Raw genomic sequence first — 22,421 nt, 5'->3', positions numbered from 1 at the left:
TATGGTTAAGCCATAAAAAGCCTTACTGGTTTGAGTTGCTATTGAGATATATAAGATCCTACTTGTCAATGGCCAGATGATGAATCCTTTGAATTGGAAAAACCTTTATACTTGAAAAATTTTTAGAGAGCTCTCATTCTAACAATTGTCTTTTTGGTACTATGGACAGATTGAAAAGAGGACACTAAGAATTGAAATGGCTTGCCTTACAGACTCCTTTGACAAGATGAAGTTACAAAGCCTCATTAACCACAACTTTCAGAAGATAGTATCAAATTTAGAGAAGAGTTAGAAAGATCGGTGGACATCCACAGTCACATTCACTGGAACCCTGATTGGTAGCTAAACGGTGTTCTTCCCACCCATGATTGTATTGTACTTATCAGATAAACCAGATGGCCTCTTGGGAAAACCCCCTCACAGAAGAAACAGATGACCAGAATTTCTCCCAGGCCCTCCTACGAATGATCAGGAAATGGATCAGCTGGAGGCTGATGTTCAGGTGCTGATTGAAACAATAGCAGAGGCTTTTCCCCCTTAAGGTTAATTGGTCTAAGGTTGAATTGTACACTCAGGAAAAAAAAAAAAAAAAAAAAAAACTAGAGCCTTGTAAAGCCTTGGTTGAATGCTTTATATAGATTTTAAAAAGGCATACTGCATTAAACCCTAAAGCTCCAGAATATAGAAATCTTGATTTCCATCTTAGTTGGAAATCTTCTACCTGATATAAAGCAAATTGAAAATAATGTAGTTGAATGGGCAGGTCAGTCCCTTGATATAATTTAGGCTACAACCACATTCTTTGAGGAATTAGAAACAACTTTGTTTTTCAAATCTTTGCAAAACCAGAGTTGCAGCTCTAGAAACAATTCAAAGTCCACCTATCCTTTTTACCCACGCCACCAAAGGTCCCCTATTCATCTCAAAATGCTTGCAAAAGGATCAGGACATTGGAAACAGTACTATCCTGCACCCAAGAAAAATAAGGAAAGTTTAAATAGTAATTATTTCCCGGCCTCCAATAATATGCAAATATACCCCAAAACTAAATTTTGGAGAAAACTTGTATATATACTTTCTGTGTTTTTGAAATGTAACTTTTCTACCCCATCTTAAAAATTTTCTACCCCTTCTTCTCTAGGACCTAAGAACCAAACCTTGAAATGTAAACTTTAGGGAAATGTTTCTCATCAGAAAGAGAAAAAAGGAGTTACTTGGAAAATGCGCAAATGAAAAATACCAAGTCTCTTCTTTCACAAATACTAGTAGGAAAAAGGAAAAAAAGAATCTTTACCCATCTTAGTGGACAAACTTCCAGAAACACAATTTGGACCCAACTGTTCTCTTATAAACTAGTGAGTCTCTTATAAACTAGTCAGGTACTAATATTGTACCTGACTCATAGCTAAAATTTTAAAATGAAAGCTATAAGATATATATTTGTATCTGTATGTTTACAGATGTCTATATATGTATGTTGTAGATGTGGTATTTTTCTACCTCCAGATGTTATTGCTAAAATTAATCTGTAAAAGAGCTCTATTTAATTGACTTAAAATAAGTGCTTTATAAATTAAGTATTCCTAAAACTCTCAGAAACATAGAAACTAATCCAATTAAAAAAAACCAAAGAATCTTGGATGATCTCCAGTAAATAAAGCTAGCTGAAGTTTGTTGGTTTAATTAAAATAGACATGTCTTCAGTGCCATTAAATATAAAGCAGACATCCAACTCTCATTCTACTTCGGTTTACTAGTTGAAGAAAGTTCATGTTACCTCTGTTAACAAAATTTGTAAACAAGAAAAGTTTAGGATGATGGCTGACTTTGTCAAATATCTCAAAACGTTTTCATGAGTAGTTTAAACATCATTGTTGAGAACAAGTGATTTAAAAAGGATAAGAGTTTTTAGGTGAATGTTTCAGCAGTAATTATGTACTATGGTACATCTATTTAAATAGTCTCCCAAATCCTTTTGGTAACTTCAATCCTTAGAATTTTGCTGAGTTAAGTGACAGAAATTTATCAAATATCTAGATTACTTCTAAATAAGATAAAATATTAAACATCAATTATTGAACATAAGTTTATCTACTTTTGGTTTCCTATTATAGAGGAACTAATTACATTTGGGTTTGCTAGTAAACATTTCTTGTGCCACGTCAAAAGATTTTACTATTAAAAGGAGCGCATGCTTCTAAAATTATAAAATGTATTAATAATTAATTTGCCAATGTAAAGAATGCTGTAGTAACATACAGTTTATAACTGCTTACTTTTTAGTTTTCACTATAAAGTTCATAAGGGTTAAAAATTCTAATTAATGTGATTAAAACTAGTAGAAACAGTAAGGGAAACAACTGCAAGGAAAATAAGATGTGTTTTTGGCTAAGCAAATGTATGAGGTATGAAATTCCTAGAAATCTGATCTATACTGGTATAAGTAATTCTATTTATTATCTTAAGATGTATGTCAGACACATAAGCAAATTTCCTTGTCAATTGCATTGTTATGCACTCTCATCGGATCTTTAACAGTAGCTAGTTTTAAGTATTTGTCATTTACAGACAGTTATTATTTTATTTTCATGCTTTTGCAAAGGTGCTTAATCTTCAAGGAAATTCATGAAAAGGACTCTAACAAGCACTCTAGAATACAAATTCCTGATAACTTTAAGATCATGAAACCCAGCTAGGTAAGAATTGCCAGAAATAATGCAAGAACTGGATTAATGAAGAATGAGATTTAATAACATGGGAATGAATGAGGTGATGAGTATGAATATAATTTTTATGACATTTTGTTTGAAACACTGCTGGTTCTTTACTGTTTTGTTTTTCTAGACTTAAGGAAACCTTTTTCTTTTCTCTTGACCTAAGTATGAATTAAAGCAATTTGGCAAAGTATGACTTTATGAATAAAGATGAAACAATTACTTCTTCTCCCTAGCTGATCCCTCCATAATTCAGAAACTCTAAGTATTTTTATACTTATTTGCATAAATTCAATAAGACTCTGTTCTTATAACAGGACAAAACTGGAAGCACTGGCTATACTGCCAAGGCTTTAACTGAAATGTCATATTTGAGAATGTGCCTAGAATCAGATGACCACATAACTTTAAGAAACTAAGTTTGATTTTATGAAGCCAATAATGTCCCTTAGAAAAATAGCCTGGTACCTTGCTTACAGGGTTCCCAGCAACCTTCCCAGGTGAATAAGGAAGTTCAACTTTCTGGCAGGTACAGGAACCTCAAGATATCTTTATACCTTGAGAAGAGATATATATATATATATATAGGTTTTGCAGGCAAAGTCTGATGGCAACATTTTGGCTTGGCTTCCTAGCCTTGAGGCTTTTAAAGGTTCAATCTGTGATCCTTTATGAAAGTTCTAGCAAAGCAGATTTAAAAAGAACCTATACAATCACTATTCTTGCTGCACTTATGTAAATAATCAGGTCAAGTTTAATGAGACTAGACCTATTTTGCAAACGTTTTAGTCTTATTTTGATTGTCTTTGGTAAAAATGAGAGTGATTATAGAGGGACATGTTTTAGTAGCATACCTTTGTGGATATTAGACTCTAGTCCTATTAATTATCTTAGTTGTTTTTTTTTTTTTTTTAACCTGCAAACTGGAATGGAAACTTTCAGTTTCCTCAAATATCTTGCTACAACTCTTCAAACTCACTTCCAATTTTCTCCCACCCTTCTACTTTGGAATGGGTGAAAAGAAGAGCCCTTTCCCAAAGCTCTGCAAACTGAATGTGAACAACTTGATATAAACTTCAGAGAAATCACTACAACAGCTCATGTAGAGACAATCTTCCATGTTTGTTGATATGTGGGACACTCAAAGTTTACCTAAACACCTGATAATATCAGAGACAATCAAACTGAAAAAGATGCTCTGAGCCTGACATATAGAAATCCAGGCTGATGCCTGGACTCAGAAACTGAGTTATAGTTTGTTCTAATCATTAATCTTTATCTTTCTTTTTCTACAGAAATGCCTCTTACTAAGTACCTGATTGCAAGCACAGTATAGACCTAACACTGGAAGCCCGTTTGCAAGACCACTCCTGAAATGAGACACAACAGTTTAACTGGACTGACCTATTCTCAGGACTAAGACACTGGTTCAGTGAAATAATGGATCAACTTATCAACTCAGCTTCTGAACTGTGGGACTTCTTGGGGAAGTTTTAAAGGCAGGACTTAAGGGGAGCAGAATTTGACACCCTAAAATATGTCTCTTTGGCATAAGGATCATCTTAAGCTGATTATTTCTAAGTAATTGCAGACACAGGAGAAGCTCTGAAAACTGAATAAAAGTTTCCCTCTTGTAAGAGATATTAACATTTATAAGGGAAATCTCTACTTTTAAGGGTATCTCCCTCTCTATACCCAGAAGAGAGGATGATTAAAGCTCTAGAAACTTTTATCAATGGAGAAGGCACCAACTTAAATATGCCAGACAACCATACCCTTGTTTATTCTACTTTTTCTGATAACCTCTATTACTGGCCTCCCTGCTGCCCAACATCTTTCTTTTGTCTTTAGCTGGAGATAGTATTTAAGAAGGTAGCTTGGGACATTTCAGGCATTAACCTAGTTTTCCTGTGTATCTCCCATCTATACCAGATGTACACATGTTACTAAACATGGTTTTGTCTTGTTACTCTATTATAAGGGTGTCTCAGCCAAGAACCTAGAAGGGTAGAGGGAAAATTATTTTTCTTCCTCTATGCAAGTATTCTCAAGTTGCAAAGTATGAGTGAAGTAGTTGAGAAACTTCTTGATAGAGAAAGACCATTATGAGTGCTAATGATCTTGACAGATATTATCCTATTTTGTGCTGCTGAAATCAAGTTACAAGTAGGAGATTGTCAGAGAACAGCAGATATCATAAGAAAACTAAAGGGGGAAAAATTTAATTAATTAAATCTGATAGCCTGATTAAACAAGGCCTCAACCATGACAAAAGAGAAAAGCCATCAGTTGGTATAATGAAAAAAATAAAGTACTGTCACATCCTTATGCTAAGGCAAAAAATTGTCATCATTATCATTTCAATGTAGAATATATGGTTTTATGATTTCTGCATATTGAAAAAGTCATGTTTTTAGGGAGTCATTGTGACTATCACCTTTAAAAACATTTAAATCTCAATTTATACACAGTATAATATAATTGGATCACAAATATACTCAGCCGATATTTGTATGAATCCAATTTAATCATATTAAAATTCAAATAGCCATTTAAAACATATTAGTGTGTAATTTGTTAATTCTTATTATATACATACAAAAGTTTAAAAAAATTTGCATCGAATCCTACCTTCTATAATAAGTAGAGTAAATAAAAGTAGATTATTTTTTATAGCTATGTCATGCAGGTGTTTCCTGTGTGTATTGAGAGACTGTTTTGGTGTATATATATATATATATTTATCTATATAAATATTTTGTATTTATATTGCAAAGATATGTGTGTATATATATATTTAAAGAATACATTTCCTTTTACAGATTTTCCTGATTGTAGGCCACATTAAAGGAAACCATTGCTTTCCCTAGAAATAATGTAAATCTCCAAAGATTTACACTGAACAAGTACTTGAAGAAAGTCTTAGAGCTTAAATTAATACAAATTATGATTAGCTACAACTGCATAGTACATCATAAACAGATATTGAGAGATGCCCTTAGCATATACATTGTGTTTTCTTCCTTCAGAAGGGATCCCCTATTATGCAATGCCACTTAGCACACTGGAAAATACTAAAATAACTTCTAAAGTTTTCTAAGGCAAATATTTGAAGTTAGATTTCCTATAGAAATGGCAATCTATGAGATGGAAGTAGAAGTGGGTTGGGAGAAATTTTCTTTTCAACAAATATCTACTTTTCTTCTCTACTATTAATGCTATCACAGAATCAACATAATTTTAAGCAAATATGATCATCATTATTAGTAGATGAAAGGGAGCAACATATACTAGCACAAAACATGCCTCTTTGGCAAATGGATTATCTTGAGCTAGTTATTTTTAAGAAACAGCAGGAGAAGCTCTAAAAAATTGAGAAGTTACCCTTTGTAAGAAGAATTCACATTTTTTAAGACAAACCTCCATTTGTAAGGGTGTCTCTCTCTCGGTACCAGGAAGAGAATGACCAAATCTCTAGAAAATTCTATTAATGAAGAAGGCACCAACTTAAATCTGCACAACATCCATACCCTTGTTTACTGTGTTTTTCCTGGTAACCTCCCATTACTGCCCTCCCTACCCCTATCTTCTTTGCCTTCAGCTGGAGGTGGTATTTAAGGTGGTGGTCTGGGCCATATCAGGGAATTACTCTTTTCCTGGGTATGTCCCACTTATACAGGAAGTATATATGCTACTAAACTTCTATTTGTTTTCTACAGTTATTCTGTCTCTATTATCGTGGCGGGCAGACCTCAGCCAAGAAGGTTAGAGGGAAAGTTATTTTTCCTCCCCTACATAATTAAAGCTATATAAAATATGTGTGGGTGTGCTCTTTTGCTTTGTTTTAATGAATATTTTTACAATTATAAGAATTTTCATAGTTAACACTAAGCCTTGCTATTTTCCCCATGAGAATTTCAACCACAAATTCACTTAACGAAAGAATTATCTGTTAACTAACACCAATTCTAGGTAGCCAGAAATGAATTAAAGACCTGGAGACATTCCAGGAATGATCTAGCTCCTACATAAAGGTTCAGAATTTTAAAAGGAACCATTCAATGCAATACTGTTAAGGACAACTGCACGTTGTCACCCATGTTTTAAAATCACTGGTTGTCTATGCTGACTTGCATTTAATACGTCTTCTAAAAGGCACAAAATAGTCACTGTAAAATATTTGTTAGATATAACAAATAAATATAGAATAAAAATGTAGGATAGCAATATGTACTTCTGTATGATTTTTGTGAATAAAGTAAAGCAATGCATACTGATTTGTTACTGATTTTTAGGATTATAAAAATATCATTAGAGTCTTAGTTAATCTATTCATTTAATTTTCACCAAGTAATTACTGAGTGTTTTCTTTATTTGTTCACTGTTAGTAGCACACCTCTAATAAATGGGATGTGCTGATATACAATGAAGTGTAACTACACATTTACAGTTTATAGATTCAGCTCTGCCTGGGCTGGAAGAAGAGTGGTACACAGAGAAGAGGATGGAGAGAATGAATGAAAAAAAAGAAAGAAGAAAAGCAAATGTAATTTACATAGTATAGTCGATTCGACAGTTTTCTTCTCAGTGCCCCTAAGTGAATATGATCTAAGAGGCTGAGCAGGCTGTTCCCTCAGGTGGTCTGGGCTCCCCTAATGGGAGTCTCTTGATGCACTGGGTCTGATTCTAGGGTTTAATGGTCCAGAATGCATTTTTTTTTCATATTTCAGGGCCTCTAAATGAAGCAAACTATTCTTATTCTAGGGCTGCAGCCAAGATACAGCAATTTGTTCTGATTGAGGGTCTTTGAGGAGTTGCAAGGACCACATCACGAAAGAATTTCTGGCTAAAGGTGATTTTTCACCTCACCTCCTTCAAGTCTCACATCTCACACCTCATCCTCAGACCTGCCCAGATCACTCTATTTAAAATTTTTGGATCGTAGCCCTGACCACATCCCTACATTCACAATTATCTTTTCCCTGTGTTATTTTTCTCTTTTACATTGCATTAGTAGCTTCTAACATATAGTACACTTTACTTATTATATTTTTTATTTTAAGTATAATAAAGTGCAAGCTCCCTGCAGGATTATTTGTTGTTTGGTTAAAGGATGTATCTCAAGTACCTAGAACAAGGCCTGGCTTCCAGTAAGCACTTAGTAATATTTGTTGAACGATGCATGTATAAATCTTCAAAAGTGATGCCCTTAGAATTTCACTGATAAGCTGATTCCTCCATTAAATATTAATAAGCACCTGTGGCAGTCAATGTTTCATGTTTTTCATCAATGTTCTTATATGAAAGTTACCCTTAATGTAATATGAAAAACTGTAGTTCAAAAGAAAATCTAGAATATATCATTCAGTTTTTAAATCTGATTCTTTTAATTTGTAAAAATTAACAGAAATACCTGAGATAAGTAAATATTAAAGAATGGAGTATATTGGGGAAAGGTATTCATCTACTAAACACTGGGGCACAGTGATGTATGATCAGGATAAGCACTGAATTTAAGAAAGATGATGGCAACGAATGGATCCAAAATAGATTTAAGAAACTACAGTTTATTAGCAGCTGGATGAGGGAGCCTAATTGATAGTTATTCAATTCTTAGCATTGGGCTTAACCCATAAGCTGACATAATGTGTTAGAATAACACAAAATATTCTCCTGCTCGAATAGCTAATAAAACAATTACAGTAAAAACTAATTACTTTTATTCTTTACATGATGAACTATTTCATATTTGTTAGAACTCCCTGCACGGTACTAAATGTGCTGGGAGGGATCCAAAATTAAATTAAGAAAAATAGCATAAATTGAGAATACATAGGTAATTGTTTTGATTTTTTCAAAATGTATATTCATAATGCAACTAGTTAAGTAGAAAGCTGCATTTACAAAGTAAATCCCACCATTTGGAAAATGCGTTAAAATATTTGGAGAACACACAGTGCTGTGAACGTACATTTCCAGACTGATTTATGCTTCACTCATACATGACAAAATGTGTGATGTCACAATTCAGTTGATTTTAAATAGTCAAATGAAAACCATTAATGATATTTAGATTAATGATATTTAGACAGTGATTAATAGTATTTGATGAAATACCTGGTAACTTTAAAACTCTTAAAGAAAATATGGACAAAGCATTCCTAGTTCAACTAAATACCTCTTTTAAAATATAAGTGTAAAACATATACTAATGAAAGGAAGATCTTCTTAAAACTTTAGTGCTTCTGCCTCTAAGAGTAATCTAGGGACCCTGTGACAGTTCTGAGTCAAGTTCAGGCACTAATTGAAAGGAAAATTTACACCCAAAGTAAATCAGCCACATTTAAAATGACAATCTTCTGTAGACCATCAAAAGGAAGTTAAAAAACTGTCCATAAAGGTGTCAAATTAGTAAAAGGATATGAATTTTCTCACTGCCAGAATATAAAATTTCACTGTAGCATTTTGGTTGTTCATGCTCAATTACTTTAACCAAAATGTTATTTGCAGTAGTTCAAACTATAAAGTGTTTATAGGCAGCATATGTGCTTTGTTGAAGTATCTACTTATACAACTGATGTAATCAGAAGACTCTTGCCTACCTCTTAATATAATCTTGTAATTGGCAACACTGCTACCTAACAAAATCTATTCATATTCTCTCCAGTTTTAATAATTCAAGTGACACCTAAGAAATTATTCTTTGATCTTTCAATAAACTAAGCCTTTGCAGACAGAGGAGGGTAAAAGAAGTTAAACTGGCATTGATTATTTAAGACACATTCATCATTTATTTAACAATCTCCCTCATCACAATAACTATTGTGTTTACAGGCCCTTGCTGAGATACTCTGAATTTACTTTTAAATAATTCTTGCCATGTGTGTTAGAAATCAGAGCACAATGTACTCTAACATTAGTTTCAAGTTTCCTGATAAATCTGTTGCAGGCTAGAAGTTGTTTATTGTACAAACCTTTGAACTTATTCACTGTGGTGGATATCTGGAAATTTCTTTTAATAGTTTTCATTATAATTAATATCTTCTGGGGATCTATTTCCTTTCTTAAGCAAAATGTGTAGTAACAGCTGTCTTCCCAAGGAAATTAAATTAATAGATACTTGTAGTCTCTTATGTTCTGACATTCTGAATGTCATATCACTGAAACATGATCCATAATCTGTAAAGAACAATTTGTGGCGAATATTGACAGTTTTAGAAAAAAAAATGAGACAAAAAAAATCATCCATAATGTGCATGATTTCTACAAGATTTTTCATTATTTTTTCTGATAAATACTATTGCAAATTACAAATAAATATAGCATATAGTGGGTATATATATCATATTTGTGAAAAATTAAAATGTCAAATTATATTTCCTGAGAAAATGTGAGCAAAATGTTGTAAGTCAAAGGATAATGATTCTTATTGAATATAAGAATGTAAAAAATGATTTATAAATAGATATTGAAAAGTATAGAAAATATATTTCAGTCATGAAAAAAGTTACACTATTGATGAATAATATTCCAAATAGTCACACAATTTATCACATTTAAAATACTTTACTTATTTCTATTTTGTTTATTTAAAGTATTTCCCTCCCCAGTTTTTTCAATACAAATTGCCCTAAAATGTATTATAACACTTACATCTAGTTACTGGCATAGGGTTCTAGATGCATATTTTTGGTAATTAATTTGCTGATTCTGATAATTGTCTTATAATATATCACCAGGAAGTATAAAGTATGAAATCTTTAGAACATATCATTCTATGTTAATGACTACCCAAATCATATCAGAAACTTGTACAAGGTGATCCTTTAAGGACTCACTACCAAAAAATTATTACTCTTTAACCAATAAAATACATTAAGCTCTCACTGTCAGATATGAAAAGAAGCTACAAATGATGAAGAATTAACTATGATCATGGCTTTTTAAATTTTTATTTACATGTCTGGAGAACTAAATAGCACTGATATAAGAAATTTTGTAAAAACAAGAAAAGTATGGGTCATAGATATGCATTAAAATGCATAGGATATTGCTAGTAGCTACAACTTAGCTACCTCCCCTATTGAATTATTGTGGTAAACCCCATTTGAACTTAATAAAAAACATTTATTTTAAAAAATATTAAACATTAACATCATTTAAATAACATATAGCACTGGTATTCAAGAAGTATTGTAGTCAGAATATTGATATCTAGAATATTTAGGTATCTAGAATAAACATTAAATGAATATAAGAGAAAAACACAAAAGAAAAGCATAGCTTTTAATATTTTTTTAAATTAAAAAATAATATACATAAATATCTGAAAGCAATTTTTCTGGAATTGAAAACTTTTGTTTATAGCCTCATAGAGACAGCTTTATGTTAAATATGTTAATATACTTTGAAAGGCAACACAATGGTAACATCATATTTATGTTATAAACACAAGGACATGCAGATAGACATACATTTTACCATTATACCCCTTCATGAAACTTAAAATTCTCTCTTCTACCAATACTTGTCAATAAAGTGGTAAAAATAATATTAATACTTTTTTTTTAAAAAGAAGAGATTTCTCACAAATGTTAGATACAAGATAAAGAAGATAATTCCTTATGTTTCCATCAAAAGGAAATTTAAAGTCATGAACTTAGGCAAAGTGAAAATTTCATTGCTTTATTTAAGATAGGTATTTGAATCAAAGTTGTCCAAAATCATTTAGTATTACTAGAAGCCATCTTGTATTAAAACATGTTTTGTAATCCTATTTTGACAGTTCAACAAGTATTTCACACTGAGAACAAAATGCTAACTTTCAATTAAATTACTTTCTGCAACCTGCACCAAAGCCCAAGAGCTAAAATAGTATTGTAAATTTCTCTGCAAAGCTATGTTTCCTTTTATGTGCCAGAATGTAAAAATGATATGCTTGGCCCTCAGTGATTGCAAACATAATAACTTTATCAGACAGTTAATAAATTAGTACTCTCTTAAAAACAAATTGTCCTAGTATTCTAATATGTCTCTTCCACATGTCTGCAAATTCACTAATTCAAAAGACTGTATTAGAGTTGTTGGTTTAAAGAAATTCATAAGACACTGGTACGCTAGTTGGTGCCTGTAATTATCTTTTTCAGTCCCAGAAGGTATTTGGGGATTATTTAAGAGGAAAAGATGAATGGTGAACCACTAAATCCTATTAAATCAATGCATGGGCACAGCAGCAGCAGAAGTAAATAAGCTGTGGAGGTCTGAATACCAATAAAAAAGATAAAAATGGTTTTATATAGCTACTTACATCATAGCCTAGAAGTTCAGTTTGTGTGGATTTATCTACTCTTGAAGCAAAAGCCTTCTGTAAATGCTGAACTTTGTCCTGCAAAAAAAAAAAAAAAAAAAAAAAAGCAAAACCAAAAACACATTGTTGATGAGTCATGTGCTTCTACACTAATATTCCCCACTTATTAAAATTTGGTTACTGTACAATTAATGATTCTTTGTGGCATACTTCGCTCTGGCGGTGCTTTACTTATCAGCTTAAACATTTAGAGCTTTAAATTTCAGGTCATAATGACTCCATCTTTAGCATCTTTTCTTTTAGTATAAGAACCACTGAGTCAGGATCATGGCTGAATGCTAGAGACATGATTTGCTTAAATGTGAGATCAAATGATTATACTGTTTTTTGTTAGCTGAAATGTGAGATCAAATGATTATACTGTTTTTTGTTAGCTGTTGTGTTTTGTTTGGTTTGGTAAATTAAATTGATAGGATTTTACGGATCTCATTTCACAGCATTTACATTTAAAATCCAAAACATTTTCAATAAATAATACCATCCAGTGTATTCCATTTAGTATGTTTATATTTTTTTATCTTTATTTTTTTGCTTCTTAATTGTCTCCTTCTGGAATCTACACATTTAGAAATCTGTTGTTTAAGGGATCTGACATGACTACAATCCTGTTATAACTACGGGACATAATGCATGAAGAATGTCTGGGATTTCATATCTCAAATGCAAATGTACTAATTCTGATTAACTAATGTGACTGGGCCTCTGGCTGGGGTCCTCTTATTACTAAATGTATCACTTAAAAGGAGATCGTGAGCATAATTATTGTAATGTGTTCATTGTGTGTCTGGCACAGCTGGGAGTGCTGTACTCACATGATCACATCTCATCTTGGGAGTTTTACTACTATTACCACCCATTTTGAAGGAGAACAATACAGTTTACAAAGTTTAAGTAACTTAAGTTTCCCAAGAAGTTCACATGATTCCACTAGATTCTGTTTTTGCCTTACGTTGCTTTAAAGGAGAATTTGTTTCCCTTACTTGGTCAATAAAATAGTTGTATAATATTTTAATGATAAAAATTGAGTTAACTCATCATTAAACTTCTTCCAGGAGGAGACAGTGGTCATCACAAACCTCACTACCAACATACAAAACTTGTTTCCTCTCCTCTTCTCCTCCCCTCTGCCACCCCTCCCTTCCCCTCTCCGTTCACCCTCTCTGTGCTTTAAATTCTTCCTGAGATATGCAAGTTATCCAAGCTGTTTAACAAAGTACATACATAATTTAGGTAAACATAATTTGACACTGAAATATATAAAAGAAATATTTTATGGACTGTTAATGTCCCAACCTTCTAACTTCCCTATTACAGAGCTTCTAGTGCTGCTATTCAGACAAAAATGAAAATGGAGATTAGATAACTCAAGAAGATGTAATGTGAAAAGGGAAGGTTTTAATTGTTTGAAAAGGATAAGTGAAAATGTGGCCACATTTTCCAAAATAAATTTAAAACAAGAAATAACAAGTTGTGTTTATTTAGACTTCTTTTGGAACTGGGAAGAGAGCAAAAAGGTAAAGGAACAAATAACGTTTGCTCTCAGTGAATGGTTGTTTAGAAAAATTTTTGAAATGGGTTGGAGTCATAAGTACTAGAAAAATAAGTTATAAATCTGTAGGTATATAAATGTTTGTATATGAATGAGAAACTACACTCTAATGCATAGAGTGGGGGACAATAATAGATAGCAAATACTTCCATTATGCTTTCCCCACATTTTTTATTTTCAAGGGCTTCCACTCTAAAGATAGGAGTTGAAAAGGACTGGTAAACTCTGGTACATTGGCCTGAGTTTTAAGACTAAGGAAATTTAAATCAAGATAAATGAAAAACTCGAAAAGCTTCATTAACCAAAAGCCTAATAAAAGCAAAACAAATAAACCCTAAATAAAGAATAGCTATCTTCAGAAGTTTTAAAATAAAAAAGCACAGACATTTCTAACGAAAAATTCACTGCTACTCCCTTTTGCAGGCATTTCCACAACAAATATATCATATTTGAATTATTTATTATGTATACACTTGTAAGCCATATTCAAATGTGGAGAGTAAATTAAACGTTTCCAATTAACTTAGGTGCACAAAATTAAGAATTAAATAATTCAGTGTAAGTTTATTTTATTTAGTAGGAAGAAAATTTATGAAACTATGATAATTTGTATAACAGAGTTAGATTAAATAAAGACTAGTTGTTGGGAGATAAGTCTTAATGAGTCTTTTGAATTTCTGAAAGACAGATGGAAATATATGGATCGACAAATTTAATATATAATAACAAGAGTATTATAGATAATAAAATAGAAAATATACAACAAAAATAACTATTACTAGATGACGGAACTGCAGATAATTTGTATTTCTTATGTAAGAAATTAATATATACTAATTGTCTCTCTCTATATTTATATATATAATAGAGGAATAGAAACAAAGCATCATTATATTTTCATTTCCACACTGATTTGACACAATAAACAATTTGATTAAAATTGATTTATTTCAGTATAGAGAAATAGACATTTCACCTTTCTGATGCAAATGTATTTGCACACCTTAATTCATCTATAATTTTTATTAAATGCACATTATGGGTGTTGTTCAAGGTACAGGGGACATGAAGGGGGAAAATAGCTTCTTTTATAAAAACAAAACAAAACAAAACTTCCAGTGTGGAAAGATAGAGAAATCAAAGACAATTAGTACTCAATATATAAGGTAAAGGTAGTATAGGGAAGCTGGAGATGTGTGTATGTGTTGGAGAGGAAACATAGGAGAGTTAAATAACTAGAATGCAGAAGCTACTGACATCCCAACTAAGATGAGAAACATGAATTATTATTAGTCACTTGGAGTGGAAGCGATAGGGGTCTTTCTCAGGCAAAGACATTTGCAAATATTTCAAAGTCAGAGAGACCCTGACAAAGATATGTATAAACAGCTACTAGTTCAAACTTGCCTAAGGAAAGACAACGAAAGGGACAACGGTATGAAATGAGACTAGAGTGGTAAATCAAGTCCATGCCACAAAGGATAGAATTCTACATCAAAGGATTTTGGAGTTACCTTAATTTTTGAAATATTAGTTTACAGTGAAAGGCCATAAGAATATTTTAACTAAATTACAACAGAACTTATTTAAATACTTCTTTTCACCTTGTATAAAAGACAGAATTAGAAGGAAGCAACCTGGAAAAGAGAAACAATTGAAGTACATTAAACTTTATTTTTCTGGACCATCAATAAATTTACACATACATGTGATTTAATGTGGCTTTCTTTCAGTATTTTCCTCTGTAAGCAAACATTGCAATACCTTCTTCTAACCCCTCTCAGACAGATAGAGGAGTATTAAAACAACTCAACTTTTGGTAGATATACTTTATAAATAATTCTATACCCCAAACAAAATATTTAATTGCTTAAATTTTCCTTTCCAAGCAATGACAATATCAATAATTCTTAACAAAACACATCCTTTTTTCTTATTTCAGATTCATAAAACATGTGTGCTTAGAATTAACAAAAAGAAAAATAACTAGCATATTCTGTGGAAAAATGTAACCAAAATGGGATGAAAAAGAGGAATTTCATTATTTATATTTGCTGTTTTTACACTGCTGACTAATCTGACTTTTGAATATGCGGAAGATGTGAATTTTACATAATATTGCTATATGAATTAAAAAATATATAATGATTTTCTAAATTTCCAAATAATTTCATCTGACATTAAGAGTAATATAACATCTGTATAATAAAAGTCTGCTCCCATAAATCAGTGCATATAAACCAAAGAAAACATGCATAGTTTACAAACTTACTAAGAGTAGTTATATTCACATTTCCCTCTACTTCTGTAATCTTTACCACTACAACTATTACTAACAATAATAGATTCCATTAACAGAATATAGTTATATGCCAGGCACTGTACCAAGTAATTTATATGAATCCTCTCAAGAATGCACAATGTCTGTTTTTGTCCCTTTTCAAAAGAACAGGAAACTGGCACTTAGGAAGTTGAAATCAGTTACTAAAGATCACACAGGCTATTAAGTGAAACGGGCAAGTTGGAAAACTTTATCTGTCTCCAAACCCAGGTGTACTTTCTATAAAGATATTCTGACTCTGGGAAAGCTTACAAGTGGTACTGCTGCTCCCATTTCATATATGCAAGGACACATACGAAATACATATTTGCTATACAGCTAGTAGGATAATAAAACTGTTCTTGATGTTCATCCTGCCTATATTCTCTTATGAATTCTACTAAGTAATTCTGATTTACTGTGAAAACAATTTAAGTACACTTAAGATTTATCAGTTTATTTCCTATAAGAGCTACAATCCCATAAAATATCCATTACTATAACCAGCAAAGCATTTTGGAGCATGCGTCATGAATAAAATGATAAAGTTAATATAGAGTTATAACATAAAATTGAAAGGTGTAAAAAAGCAAACTGAATTAAAAACTAAATGTTGAAAGGCATGAAATCCTTTAAAAATAGGATCAGTTCAAGCAGAGTAATCTAAAAGTACATTCTGCTTAAGCTGTTAGAATCATTTCAGGTGTGTGTGTGTGTGTGTGTTTTATGTGCTGTTCAGTCACAGAAACTGCCTCTACAATATATGTTGTCAATATAAAAAGGCTAGTTCCTAATTTCTTAAATTTAAATTTCATTAATCATACATATCTATTAAATGATCAAAGATATAATAGGTTCCACTGATATATGTATATTTTTGTACTTTCATGTGTGCACATGCAAGCACATGTCATTGAGGAAGGATTGAGGAGGAGGAAATGTGGTTTAAAAAAAAAGACAAAATAATCACAAAGCCAGTAAAACTGGCTTTTAAAATAAAACCTCAATTGACTAAGGAGCTTAAGGGAACTGGAAGTTATTTACTTTTATTTTAGAATTTATTTGTATTTATTTGCATTATTAGATACCATATTGATTAACAAAAAATTATAAATATTTTAAACTCTACCATTTTATTAATCTACATCATTTACCTTAGATATGAACATCTATCATTTCCTAGAGCTTTTAAAAAACTATGAATGTCAAATGAAGTGCAGTAAACAAGCTGAAAAGAAAATATTAAATAATCCTAAGAAATAACTTGTTTATTTTAAATTATTTTAATTACCTATAAAGAAGTTTGTGAGATTCAAGACAAAAAGCAGATAATTTTTTTAATAAAAAGAACAGGCCTACTTGCAGTAGTTAGATTTATAATCTATGACAAGAGGAAACATACTCTTGAGGGTACAGACAAGATGGTGGAGTAGAAGGACTTGAGCTCACTTCCTCTCACCCAAACAACGAAATCACAACTAACTACTGAACAACCATCAACAAAAAAGACATGAATCTACCAAAATAGATATTCTACATGCAAAGACAAAGAAGAAGCCATGATCTGACAGTGGCAGAGGTGCTTTTGTGATATAATCAAATCCTATACCCCCTGGGTGGGCAACCCACAAACTGGAAAATAATTATATTGCAGAGGTTCTCCCACAGGAGTGAGAATTCTAAGCCCCACGTCAGGCTCTCCAGCCTGGGGGTCTAGCACTGGGAGGAGGAGCCCCCAGAGCATTTGGCATTGAAGGCCAGTGGGGCTTGAGTGCAGGAGCTCCAGAGGGCTGGGGGAAACAAAAAATCCACTCTTGGAGGGTGCACACAAGGTTTCACGTGCACTGGGACCCAGGGCAAAGCAGTGACTCCATAGGAGCCTGGACCAGACCTACCTGCAGGGCTTGAAGGGTCTCCTGAGGAGGTGAAGGTCGACTGCCACTCACCATGAGGGCAAGGACACTGGTGGCAGAGGCCCCAGTGAATATTCATTGGCATGAACTCTCCTGGAGTTCACCATTTTGGCACTGAGACCTGGCCTCACCCAACAGTCTGCAGGTCGCAGTGCTGGTAAGCCTGAGGCCAAACAACCAACAGGGTGGGAACACAGCTCCACCCATCAGCAGACAGGTGGCCTAAATTTGTCCTGATCCCACAGCTGCCTCTAAACATACCCCTTGACATAGCTCTATCCACCAGAAGGATAAGATCCAGCTCCACCCACCACTGGGCAGGCAACAGTTCCTCCCACCAGGAAGCCCGCACAAGCCCCTGGACCAACCTCACCCACCAGGGGGCAGAAAACAGAAGTGAGAGGAGCTACAATCCTGCAGCCTGAGGAATGGAGGCCACAAACAGAGAAAGTCAAACAAAATGAGATGGCAGAAAAATACGTTCCAGACAAAGGAAAAAGATAAAATCTCAGAAGAACAACGAAGTAAAGTAGAGATAGGCAATCTTCCTGAAAAAGAATTCAGAGTAATGATAGTAAGGATAATCCAAGATTTCAGAAAAAGACTGGAGGCACAGTCCAAGAAGATACATGAAATGTTTAACAAAGAGCTAGAAGATTTAAAAAACAAACAGAGATGAACAATACAATAACTGAAGTGAAGAACACAGTAGAAGGAATCAATAGTAGAAATGAGGCAGAAGAATAAGTGAGCTGGAAGACAGATTGGTGGAAATCACTGCTTTATTCTGCAGAACAGAATAAAGAAAAAAGAATGAAAAGAAATGAGGGCAGTCTATGAAACCTCTGGGACAATATTAAACTCACCAACATTCATATTATAGGGGTCCTAAAGGAGAAGAGAGAAAGGTCCTGAGAAAATATTTGAAGAGATTAATAGGAAAAAAATTCCCTATATGGGAAAGGAAACATACAATCAGGCCTAGGAAGCTCAGAGAGTCCCATACAGGATGAACCCAAGGAGGAACATGCTGAGACACATTAATCAAACTGAAAAAAATTAAACACCAGGATAAAATATTAAAAGCAACAAGAGAAAAGCAAAAAATAGTATACAAGGGAAGCCCCATAAGGTTATCAGCTGATTTTTCAGCAGAAACTTGGCAGGCCAGAAGGGAGTGGTACAATATACTTAAAGGGATGAAAGGAAAAACCTACAACCAAGAATACTCTACCCAACAAGGCTCTAGTTCAGATATGACAGAGACATCAAAACACTTTACAGACAAGCCAAAGCTAAGAGAATCAGCACCACCAAACGAGCTTTACAACAATAGCTAAAGGAAATTCTCTAGATGGAAAAAAAAAAAAGGCCACAACTAGAAACAAGAAAATTACAAATAGGAAACCTCACCAGTAAAGGCAAACATACAATAAAGGTAGGAGATCATCCACAAAGAAATATGACATCAAAACCAGCAATTGTGAGGAGAGTAAAAATACAGGATACTGAAAATGCATTTGAAATTACAAGACCAGAAACTTAAAACAATCTTGTGTATATATACAGACTGCTATATCAAAACCTCATGGGAATCACAAACCAAAAATCTACAATAGATAAACACACAAAAAAGAAAAAGCAATCCGAACACAACACTAAAGATAGTCATCAAATCACAAGAGGACAAAAGAGGAAGGGAAGAAAAAAGACCTACAAAAACAAAGCCAAAACAATTAATAAAATGGTAATAAGAACATACATATGAATAACTACCTTAAGTGTAAATGGATTAAATGCTCCAACCAAAAGACAAACTCTAGCTGAATGGATACAAAAGACCCGTATATATGCTGTCTACAAGAGACTCACTTCAGACCTACAGACACATAGACTGAAAGTGAGGGGATGGAAAAGGGTATTCCATGCAAATGGAAATCAAGAGAAAGCTGGAGTAGGATTACTCACATACGACAAAAAAAAAACTTTAAAGACAGTAAAAAGAGACAAGGAAGGACACTACACGATGATCAAGAGATCAACCCAAGGAGAAGATATAACAATTATAAATATGTATGCACGCAACATAGGAGCACCTCAATATATAAGGCAATGATAATAGTGATAAAAGGAGAAACTGACAGTAACACAATAATAGTAGGGGACTTTAACACCCTACTTACATCAATGGACAGATTATCCAGATAGAAAATGAATTAAAAAACACAGGACTTAAAGGACAGATTAGACCAGATGGACTTAACTGATATTTATAGAATTTTCCATCCGAAAGCAGCAGAATACTTGGTAAATTTAAGAAAACTGAAATCATATCAAGCATCTTTTCTGACCACAGTGCTATGAGATTAGAAATCAATTACAGGAAAAAAACTGTAAAAAACAAAAACATGTGGAGGTTAAATAGTATGTTACTAAACAACCAATGGATCACTGAAGAAATCCAGGAGGAAATAAAAAAAATACCTAGAGACAAATGAAAAAGAAAGCATGAAGATCCAAAACCTATAGGATGCAGCAGAAGCAGTTCTAAGAGGGAAGTTTATATGAATAGACTCTTACCTCAGGAAACAAGAAAAATCTCAAATAAACAACCTAACCTTATACCTAAACCAACTAGAGAAAGAAGAACAAACAAAATCCAAAGTAAGTAGAAGGAAAGAAATTATAAAGACCAGAGCAGAAATAAATGAAATAGATATGAAGAAAACAATAGAAAAAATCAATGTAACTAAAAGATGGTTCTTTGAAAAGATAGATAAAATTGATAAACCTTTAGCCAGTTTCATCAAGAAAAAAAGGTTGAGGGCTCAAATCCATAAAATTAGAAATGAAAAAAGGAGAAGTTAAAACAGACACCACAGAAATACAAAGGATCATAAGAGATTACTACAAGCAATTCTATGCCAATAAAATACACAACCTAGAAAATGGACAAATTCTTAGAAAGGTACAACTTTCTAAGATTGAACCAGGAAGAAAAAGAAAATATGAACAGACCAATTGCCAGTACTGAAATTGAATCAGTGATTTTAAAAGTCCCAACAAAAAAAAGTCCAGGACCAAATGGCTTCACAGGCAAATTCTATCAAACATTTAGAGAAGAGTTAACACCTATCCTTCTCAAATTATTCCAAAAAAATTGCAAAGGAAGGAACACTCCCAAACTCATTCTATGAGGCCACCATCACTCTGATACTAAAACCAGATAAAGATACCACACATGGGTACACATACACAATTTTACATGCCAATATCACTGATAAACACAGATGCAAACATTGTCAACAAAATACTAGCAAACCAAATCCAACAATACATTAGAAGAATCATACGCCATGATCAAGTGGGATTTATCCCAGGGATGCAAGGATTTTTCAATATCTGCAAACCAATCAATGTGATACATCAGATTAACAAACTGTAGAAAAAACATATGATCATCTCAGTAGATCCAGAAAAAGCTTTTGATAAAATTCAACACCCATTTATGATAAAAAAAAAGCTCTCCAGAAAGTGGGCATAGGGGGGATATAACTCAACATAATAAAAGCAATATGTGACAAACCCACAGCTAACATCATACTCATTGGTGAAAAGCTGAAAGCATTCCCTCTGAAATCAGGAAAAAGAGAAGGATGTCCACTCTCACCACTTTTATTCAACATAATTCTGGAAGTCCTAGCCATAGCAATCAGAGAAGAAAAAGAAATGAAAGGAATCCAAACTGGAAAAGAAGTAAAGCTGTCATCGTTTGCAGATGACATGATACTATACATAGAAAATTCCAAATATGCTACCAGAAAACTACTAGAGCTCGTCAATGAATCTGTTAAAGTTGCAGGATACAAAATTAATACACAGAAATCTGTTTTATTTCTATACACTAACAATGAAAGATCAGAAATAGAAATTAAGGAAACAATCCCACTCACCATCGCATCAAAAAGAATAAAATACTTCGGAATAAACCTACCTAAGGAGGCAAAAAACCTGTACTCCAAAAACTATAAGGAACTGATGAAAGAAACTGAAGATGACACAAACAGATGGAAAGATAGAACATGTTTTTGGATTAGAAGAATCAATATTGTCAAAATGACTATACTACCCAAGGCAATCTACAGATTCAATGCAATCCCTATCAAATTACCAATGACACTTTTCACATAACTGGAACAAAAAAAATAGTAAAATTTGCATGGAAACACAAAAGATCCTGAATAGCTAAAGCAATCGAAAGAAAGAAGAACAGAGCTGGGGGAATCAGGCTCCCTGACTTCAGACTATACTACAAAGATACAGTAATCAAAACAGTATGGTACCAGCACAAAAACATAAATATACATTCAGTGGAACAGGATAGAAAGCCCATAAATAAATTCACACACCTATGGTCAATTAATCTATGACAAAGGAGGCAAGAATATACAATGGAGAAAAGACAGTCTCTTCAATAAATGATGCTGGGCAAACTGAACAGCTACATGTAAAAGGATGAAATTAGAGCATTCTCTAACACCATACAGAAAAATAAACT

At 33.0% G+C, this 22,421-nt stretch overlaps 1 protein-coding gene across 3 annotated transcripts in view; it reads right to left on the bottom strand.

Annotated features, from left to right (window-relative positions):
• Positions 1 to 22,421, bottom strand: part of CCSER1 (coiled-coil serine rich protein 1) — a 1,210,612-nt gene that overhangs the window by 512,510 nt on the left and 675,681 nt on the right. For 2 of the 3 annotated variants that reach the window (XM_060094716.1, XM_060094698.1), the window contains exon 9: positions 12,022 to 12,099. The exons of the other annotated variant lie outside the window; for it this stretch is intronic. In XM_060094716.1, the coding sequence (XP_059950699.1) occupies positions 12,022 to 12,099 (78 nt within the window). The remainder of the gene's footprint in view (positions 1 to 12,021; positions 12,100 to 22,421) is intronic. 3 annotated transcript variants of the gene reach the window in all.

Source organism: Mesoplodon densirostris, chromosome 1, assembly GCF_025265405.1.
Source record: "Mesoplodon densirostris isolate mMesDen1 chromosome 1, mMesDen1 primary haplotype, whole genome shotgun sequence".
Lineage (NCBI taxonomy): Eukaryota > Metazoa > Chordata > Mammalia > Artiodactyla > Ziphiidae > Mesoplodon > Mesoplodon densirostris.
The sequence above is the reverse complement of the archived record's forward strand: the minus strand, read 5'-3'. Positions and strand labels throughout refer to the sequence as shown.